This window comes from Grammomys surdaster, unplaced genomic scaffold, assembly GCF_004785775.1.
Source record: "Grammomys surdaster isolate TR1022 unplaced genomic scaffold, NIH_TR_1.0 225, whole genome shotgun sequence".
Lineage (NCBI taxonomy): Eukaryota > Metazoa > Chordata > Mammalia > Rodentia > Muridae > Grammomys > Grammomys surdaster.
In genome coordinates, this window is record NW_021604670.1 from 4258085 (window position 1) to 4267140 (window position 9056).

A 9056-nucleotide genomic window follows, 5' to 3' on the forward strand; every position below is an offset into this window, starting at 1 on the left:
AGAAGAAGGGAATAAGGAAAACCCAGCATTAGTGAGGACGATTACTGTATGTGGAGGTTTGATCTTGGAGTCCCAGCTATTCTGGCTGCTGAGGCAGGAAGATCAGTTAAATTTCCTGCCAGGATTGTGAAGTGTTCTTCTTATTACACAAGGTTTGACATCAAGTAGCCCCTGAGATGTAGCTGCTACCAGCTTGTCAGAGGAAGGCAAAACGAAGCAATCAGGTTCTCAGCAGGGAAGAATTTTCTTTCCTAGGATTCATAAGTGTTCTCTCACTCACCTTATGCTCAGCCCCACCTCTGCTTTGTTTAAGGGTAAAATGTGAATTACCATGTGCTAGGGAATGTGTGTGATCTAGACTAGAAATGAGAGAAATGAATCTTCATTTTTACAGTGCAAGTATATCTTAATGTGTGACTGGTGCTTTTGAAAAGTATTTTTAATTTGGCAGTTAATTACCTTGAATTTCTTCTCATTTTATTAAATAGAAGTTGATCTTTGAGCTTATAAGACACTTTAGATAAGGACTTAAAAATTTTGTTGACATTTTGCACTTTTCTGTAGCTGAGGTGTTAATTCCTCAACAATTATGTATTCATAGTATTTATGTTTTAATGTCTTTGCTTTGAGTTTGCCACTTCCCAGCATGAATTTTAGAAAGTTCATTGTGTTATTTTATGTTTATGGTGGTACCTTGGCAGCTGACAGAGACAGAAGAATACAAGTTATAATAATGATGAAAGGACTTTCAGTATTCATGAAGATTAAAAAATAAAATAAAATTTTATGTAATAAGGATTAACTTTAAAAGTGGGCTTATGAGGTTTATGGCTCAGTCTATATTGATAATTAGAATTACTTAAACATGAACACTGATAATCTGATGGACTAGTCAAAATGTTTATAGTACACAAAATAAGGCAGAATATTTATTTGGATGAATGATGTAATTTCAGTCCCCTAAGAATATTCTTAGTACAGGATATCCAAATTAAATTATAAGCCAAAATTTCTCATTTATATGTGTGAAGTAAATTTAACTTTATTGAGTGTGACCTAGGCAATGGTCATGTGTCTGCTTCTGTGATTCTTTGTGCATTTTTAAACAGCCTCTGCAATCAGCACGGGTTGAGCTTCAGGGATGTTGCTAGTTGTGTTGGCTTGGTTTCATGTTGGAAGGCACAGATGAATACTTGTCCTCATTCATAGAAGATGTGATTGGATAAGGGAACATTGATGAGCTTATATTGGTTAGCTTTAAATTAACTGTTGCTCCATGCTTTGGAGAGGTTTGTTAACTTTTTTTATAGTGTACAAAATTATGTTTTCTTATTTGTTGTCTTTTTTACATATTATGTCTGACTTTAATTGATTTTTTACAATTTCCCTTCCCATATAGATTGCTTCCTAATCTTATCAGCTGAACAGCTTGAAAACTTGAAAATATTTTAGTTTCATGCAGTATTTCTAAACCTGCTTTGAAATGAAAGTGTTCTAGCTGATAGAACATCCTATTAAAAATGTTGCCTAGTAATAATCTGAGTTACATTATCCAGGGGATAGGAAACATTACTAAATGTCTTTGCTGTGCATTTGTGATATATGCACATGGTTTGTGCCTCTATAATCAGTGAATTTTAGACTCCGAATTCTAGTCAAATATAAAAACATATCAAATATAGTAGTATGCTAATGTAAAGTATCTTAGTACATAAGATTTTGGTTTAAGCAAGATTCATAAAGTGTTAACATTTATCACTTTGAATGTTTTGTTTTGACTTCGTGTAAGATACATTGAATTGACTTGGGTCTAGCTTCTTGATGTGGTTTCTGTGAGAATTAGAGGAAATAACTGGTTTGCCTCTTCTTAAATTCTTCACTGGATCATCGTCAACCCAATTTCCCTTCTCTTGGGAATCTTTCTATAAGTAAAGGATGCCTTAATTGAAGCTAAGGTTTTCTATCTTATCTTCCAGATCCATGTAATATGATACTTGTGCTTTAGATTATATCCCAGCTAAAGCTTGGGTGGGAGCAGACATTGGTCACTCTTTCAGGAAGGCTCAGACTTCCTCAGGACAGTATGTGATATGGTAGAGTGCATGCAGATACTGCTGCAGTCCAGAAGTTAAATATGATTTAAGAACATTCTGGCTTTAAGTAACACAATAACATTTACTCCCATGGGGGAGCACATCATCTGCCTGTTGCCCCAAGTTACTGCAGAGAGAGGCCGCTAGCCTGTGCTCCTCTTGAATGCAGTGTTTTTCAGTTTTAGGTGATCATGTATAAAAGTTGTCCTGAAGCTAAAGGACATGGAATAGGTATGACGGCTCTGGCAAGGGTAGCATGACATTGTCTCCTATAGCTACAGTTTACAATTTGCTGCCTGCTGATGGACAAAGGCGCTTTATGTTCATCTGAAGTACCCACTAGCTTCTTTAAATCCCAATGGGACATATAAATGTGTGGCAGCCAGAGCCAGGGAAATGGGGGTCAGCTCCTTGTTAGACAACTTCCATGCCTGGACTATTTCCTGGAACAGTATTCTGCTCCCTTGCTGATGGGGGAGGAGAAAAGGAGAGGTGTAGAAAATGTGGTTTAAATCCTCCAGGACTGAATTTTCCCTAAGATTGGGAAATGAATGAGAGTCAGGGGACCATATAAGACTCTACAATGAGACTCCAAGGCCCATTGAAGGTCTTCAGAGACCTAGTTGCAAAAGTCCCAGATGCCCTGATGGGATAAAATTGGGAACTCCCTCGGTGCTTATAACTCACTTCCTTGGCAGGGTTGGTTTCCATTCTATCTTAAAAACACATTTTAAGCAAATTCTATGTCTGGAGTTTCATTGCTCTTCTAAATGGGTAGAGGGAAATGCTACTTCTGAATTTTGTCCTTTCACCACTTTGAACAGAGACTTCAATATGTTCATGTGTCCCACAGGTGCTGTTTGTCAAATGCATTCCATAGCTATCATTCTAGTAATTTGATGAAATTTTCTGTATCAGATCACTTTTTGATTGGTGTTGCAAATTTGTGTTCATTTCTTCCTGATGTTTGTAACCTTGGTTTTTGTATATAAAGGCATGGCATCTTTACTCATCTTCACTCTGCAGAACAGAGTCCCCTGACATTCTGTACTCTTCGCACCTGCTCTGTGCTTTGTGTGTGCAAATATTCTCACCCAGTCAGCCTTCTGGGTAGTTTCCATCCTACATTAAGTGGTGGATGATAATTTTGGTAACCTTTGCTTTTACATAAACACCAGGTATGTGTTATAAAGCTGCAGTGCCTGGGCCAGTGGTCTGTGCTAAGTGCTGCCTTTGAGAAGATCGTGGAATGATATGCGGCAGACCCACATAGATGAAGGAAGATCTAGTGTCACTGTGATTGTTCTCTTGCCTTACACTTTGCATGAGAGCAACTCAACACTTCCTTTTCATTTTTTCAAAACACATAAATGCCCAGTGGAGACTAAGATTAGGGATATGCAGGGACAACATTTTTCCATATCTAAAAGGCCAGAAGGAACGCTTTGGCCTTTATAAATTGAGAGGAGTTGCTTTTCTCATGTGCTCTTTGGATTCGACACAAAAAGCTGATACCCACCCACTTCCCAAACTACTTAGCTTTTCACAGATACTAAAAGACAAAATAATTGTGCCTTACCTTTGACCTGGAGTTAAGGAGAGTGGGGAGCATTGCAGTTGGGTGGGTTATATGGCTATGCATTACACATGCCTGCTCCTCACGTGTAGTTTATTGGTAGATACTAGAAACTTGAGGCACCCATAATAGTCTTCCTGACACTGATATGGCAGAATGGCCCAAATTCTATACAGCCAAGTTTGTCCGTAAACAGTCTACTTGTACATCTTTATAAATCCACGTCTTTGATTTTAAAAGATCAAAACTCCTCTGAAGAACTAGCTCTGTGGGCTTAGGTTAGCTAGTTAATCCTTGTGTGCTTCAGTAGCCTCAGGAACCAGTGGAATTGTAAAAAGTAAAAGTGGGCTTCTGTAAAAGTACTGGTCAGTTCCAGTTTCACTTTTAGAACTTGCCTGGTGGGAAGTCAGATGTCAGCTGCTCGGCTCCTCCACATTCTGTTTCTGGCTGTTTACTCAGATGACCATGGCTTTTTTTTTCTTTCTTTCTTTCTTTTTTTTTTTTTGGTGCACTGACCTCATAGCCAGTGTTCTACAACAATGGGCACCCATTCTCTCAGGAATGGTAAAAGACCCAGTGTTTTGAAACAGCAAATATTTTTTTTTTTTCACAATTATCCCCATGGAAGGTGGCAGTAATGAGCCTAGCTTTCATGAACTGAAAGGGGAAATTAAACACTGAAGTTTGCTAAATGTGTGTTTTGCAGGTTGGACAATCTGCTCAATATGGCTTATGGAGTGAAGAGGTAATGACATAGGTTCATGATACCCATAATCCCTTCCCACAACGGATTGATTTCTTTGATTTGGGGAGCAATATTTCCACCCTCATAAACTTTTGTTGGGTTTTCTTTTGCATGAATAGCCTATTGTAAAGTTGCTTTTGAAGTGCCGTTGGGCTCGTGGAATAACTTTATACCACTGTATGCCACCCAGTCTTTTAAAAAGTCATTATTTCAGATTGCATTGCAACATTATAGCATGTTTCTGTTATGTGTTGGTTTTCTTCCCTCTCCATCCTCATGAAGCCAATTTTTAGATTTTTTTTTTTTGCCATTGTTTAATTTGTTGTTTGGTGCAGCAGATAATGGTCATTTCATAATCTATCAGTACCTGGATTGTTTGTCTATTACTGCAAGCCACAGATAGAGCCTCGGTTGATACATCAAGTAGCTGTATACATCTGTTGGGAAATCGGAATTGTTAAAATTTGGGAAAAGAGAAAAGAACTTAAACCCATTGCTGTAACCAATCTATGTTCCGTGTATGTGTGTGTGTGTATGTCTGTTTCCTGTTTTGTTTAGTAGGTTTTCGCCAATGACGATTGATGGAATGACCAGTCTGGCTGGAATAAATATTCCTGGGCACCCTGGAACAGGCTGGTGCATATTTGTGTACAACCTGGCCCCTGATGCAGATGAAAGTATCCTGTGGCAAATGTTTGGGCCTTTTGGAGCTGTCACCAACGTGAAGGTCATCCGTGACTTTAACACCAATAAGTGCAAAGGTTTTGGATTTGTGACTATGACAAACTATGATGAGGCTGCCATGGCGATAGCTAGCCTCAATGGATACCGTCTGGGAGACAGAGTACTGCAGGTCTCCTTTAAGACAAACAAAACGCACAAAGCCTAATGAGCTCTTGTCCTCAGTCCATTTATATATGAAAACTATACAACAAAAGCAAGTTAAGAGAAACTTTATACATTAGTAAATGTCTTTGTAAGTCAGTGTTGAGATGGGGATAAATGACTACTTAGCATCCTAAGAAATATGTGAGATTTTTTATTGCTAGTATTTGAATTAAAACTTCTTAAATATCTTTTATGTTTGAATATGGACAAGAGGTACAGGGTTTTTACCTGTCACATTGCATTCTATTGCCTTCTTTGAAGAAGGTGGACCTTTTAAAGTGTTTCAGCTAAGGGAAGACATTTCTTTTCTTTTTACATAACTGCCTTGAACCTGTGAGTAAGTACTGAGGCTTTGTGTTGTAGCCCTTCAGTTGGTTGTCTTTCCCCACCTCCTTCTCTTTCCTTCTCTTTCTCTTTCTTTTGTTTCTGTTTATTTTCTTTCCATTCTCTAATTAGCTTTGTGTTTGGTTTACATTTAAAGCATTGCTGTTATGTCTCAGAAAAGTATTTTGAAGTTTACATTTTTATTTATGAAGTTACAAACAGTATTTATTTTGTAATTCTGATTTGGGCTGGGGCAGGGGGGGCGACATTATAAACGCTTATTGTAAGAATACTGGAGAACTTTTCGTAAAGCAGTACCTTGCCAAAGAGATAAGAGCCTCTTTGATGTGGGTTTAAAAAAAGCATCTATTTTTATAAAAAAGAAAATTTGGAGAAACTTTTTACTGGTCCTGGAACAAATATTTTGACTTGAATACTTTGAGAAATCTCTTCATATGACACCTAGTGAGCTTTTAAAATTTACCAGGAAATTTGCAACGGTTGGAAAATTTAGAAAGATTTATGATGTAGAAAAATACTTTTGAGATCTTTGTATGAGAGGAATTGAGTCAGTGAGGGAACACTGCTGGTTTCATTTTCGTAATCACCAGTGGGGCGTCTGATCATCCTGGTTGTTATGTGATAGATGGCTCACATTGATTTGTGATTTTGAAACAAATAAAAAAAATTTACAAAAGAATATATAAGAGCAGGCAAGAAATTTAAATTACCAAGAGATGGGGGAAAATCTGTTCTTCCTAAAGAAATCCCTTCAGATAGAGCTCATGGTGTTTAGTGATGTACTTGCAGTATCGTTTGAAGAATTGTTTTGTCTTAAGGAAGATAAGATGTTGCACACGTTTGGATTGCAGCAAGTCAGCAAAGGCGACCTGAGTTGGATATATTTGAAGGTATTTTGAGAGTTACGTTTAAGGCTAACACCTGAGCTTTGTGTGATGTAAATAAGACCTTGTGTTTATGAACCTTTCAGCTAATTTTATTTTTTTCCCTTACATATCAAGTGATGTTCAGGTTTTGAATGTTTTGTATCAGTTTTTTTCTTTGTAAATGGCATTAACATTGTTACTTGAGGTCTTGCTTATTCACTTCTGTTGTCCTGAGGACTTGAATTTACAGTGCATCAGATTCGTTGGCTAATTCTGTCTGTAGATAGTCTAGCTTCAGCTGTTTATGGTGATGCTACATTTTCGTTTATAAATATGTTTGTGGTAAAAAAAAGAAAAACGAGTATAACCATAGGTTTTGAACAAATTTCCTTACATTTTTCATACAAAAATCATAAATATCTGTATGCTATTGAAATTTAACTTTGTATGATGCTTAAACCACTATTTGGGGAAATAATAAAATAAGTCTTTACCATGTATGAAAGAAATTTTAAAAAATACAAAATATTTTCTGATTAGCATCTAGCTTATAATAAATTTTCAAAAAAGCTGAAGGCAACTGTTGCCTTCATCAGGATGCACTGAGAACTATATAGTTACGTCCTGCGTTTTGTATAAACTGAGATGCTCATATGCTTCCCCTTAGAACAGGCAATGTGCTATGCATAACATAGTTGTACATTATCTTTGCAGTTGCTTTGAGTTTTATTTTTTATTATTTAAAATTGTAGTTATAAAAATTTTCAGTATAGTACAGTACATATACTGTGAGGCGCGTGCTAAAGTGAACAAGCGAGTTTTCATGCTGACCCACTCAATGCTATTCAGAACTCAATTGGCTTAGCACTTTCTCATATCCTTAGGTGCATTTAGATTGTCAGAGTTAACCTGCGTTTAAAAAAAAATAAAATAAAATACATGTATATATTTAAAAAAAATAAGGTTTCCCTTGTGGGAAAACAGCAGCTACACGCTTCTTTCCTGTACTACTGTAGCAAACCAAGGCATTGATGAGAAGGCATGCAAATTGTGCTTCACTTTACAGTGTTTATCAGAGCACTTAATAAAATGTAAGGCTGGTATTTATTTGAAGTTGTACAGTATGACTTAATTCACATCTGTTGGAATAGAAAATATATTCTGTTGAGTATTTAAGAGGCTGTACATGTTTTCTTTTGTGTTTGAATTCTTTGTGCTTTTTCATGTTCGGTACATCAATAAACAAAGTTGAAGGGAAAGAACTGTGGTGTATCTTTAAACATAATCTGGATTGTGGGGTACCTATGATCAGTCTAGTTAAAAAAAAATTAAAAAAACAAATAAATAAAACCTTGCTCTTTAATTAAAAGGGATGTTCTCAGAGCTCAAGTTGAAAGCTGTGCTATCTAAAGTAATCCAGAAGGCAAATTAACCAAAGGGAGAATGTGAAGGAAAGGAAAAAAAACAAAAAACAAAACACAACAACAAAACACCCAACCCCTAAAAGAAAAACAAAAACTGTGATGGAATACTTGTGATTAGTTAGCTTTCAAGTGCATTACTAGGTGACTTATAGAAACATGTACTTTCCTCAGCTAGTGGTACAGTCTGTTACTCCAACACCATTTAACCCTCAAGCATTTACAGGATTGGGAACTGCACACCCTGTGACTGGACCCAGTGCAGGAGCACTTGGGGAAGGCAACTTTATTCTGCTTCTGTCAGTAAGACTGCACCCACCAGAGATGGTGTTGTGTGACCCTTGTGTTGCATGGTTGCTACCTCATTAAGAGTTTTCTCTGGAACATAAAACTCACTTTCTGTTAGGTTAACAAAATTGTGAACTGTGCTAGCTCCTTCCGTGCTTCATTTACACATTTAACCACAACACATCCCCAGAAGGTAAACAGATGGAAAAACAGTTCTTGCTGTTCCTTTTGTCTGTCTGTCTGTCTGTCTGTCTGTCTGTCTCTTTGAGACCTGTCTCACAACATAATTCTCGCTAGCCTGGAACTCACAGAGATCTACCATCCTCCTGAGTGTCAGGAATAAAGATGAGTACCACTGTTCGTTTCTGTAAGAATTATACTTTTACAAAACTTCAGAAAGTATGTATGTTGAAGGGATTTTTTGTTTGTTTTTTTTTTATGTGTATTGGATGACTTTTTTGATTGCATTGATTTGTTGTATACATTTTGCTTTGGGTAAAAAACCATCTTCAAAGTATTTGTTCTGAATTTATGACCTAATAGCCTAGAGTGTCTGAGTGGCAAGGCTCTTTCTCTTCCCATAGCCCGCTATTAAACTAAACTCTCCACTCTGCCAACTTGAATTTCATGTTTTCACTTATGTGATGTTCCAACATACTTCCCACCCTTCTCTCCTCTCACATCCTCAGTATTTTGACTGGTGCCTGTGTCAGTGGTTCTTTTGCATTTGAACAGATAGGAAGAGAAAAGAAACCTGTAGAGGAGGGTTGTGAAGCTACTGGTGTATTTGAAGTTCTATTTTCCCCTTCAGATTCCTTTGCCTTGTGTGTTTGC

At 37.0% G+C, this 9056-nt stretch overlaps 1 protein-coding gene across 12 annotated transcripts in view; it reads left to right on the top strand.

Annotated features, from left to right (window-relative positions):
• The window catches only part of Elavl2 (ELAV like RNA binding protein 2), a 152377-nt gene extending 144527 nt beyond the window's left edge, over positions 1-7850 (top strand). For 3 of the 12 annotated variants that reach the window (XM_028773336.1, XM_028773332.1, XM_028773341.1), the window contains 2 exons: positions 4376-4414; positions 4976-7850. In XM_028773336.1, coding sequence (XP_028629169.1) covers positions 4376-4414; positions 4976-5303 — 367 coding nt within the window. In that variant the 3' untranslated portion in view covers positions 5304-7850. Of the gene's footprint in view, positions 1-4375; positions 4415-4972 lie in introns of all 12 variants that reach the window. The other 9 variants (XM_028773330.1, XM_028773331.1, XM_028773334.1 and 6 more) reach the window with 7 other exon arrangements.
• The last annotated feature ends 1206 nt before the right edge of the window (positions 7851-9056 follow it).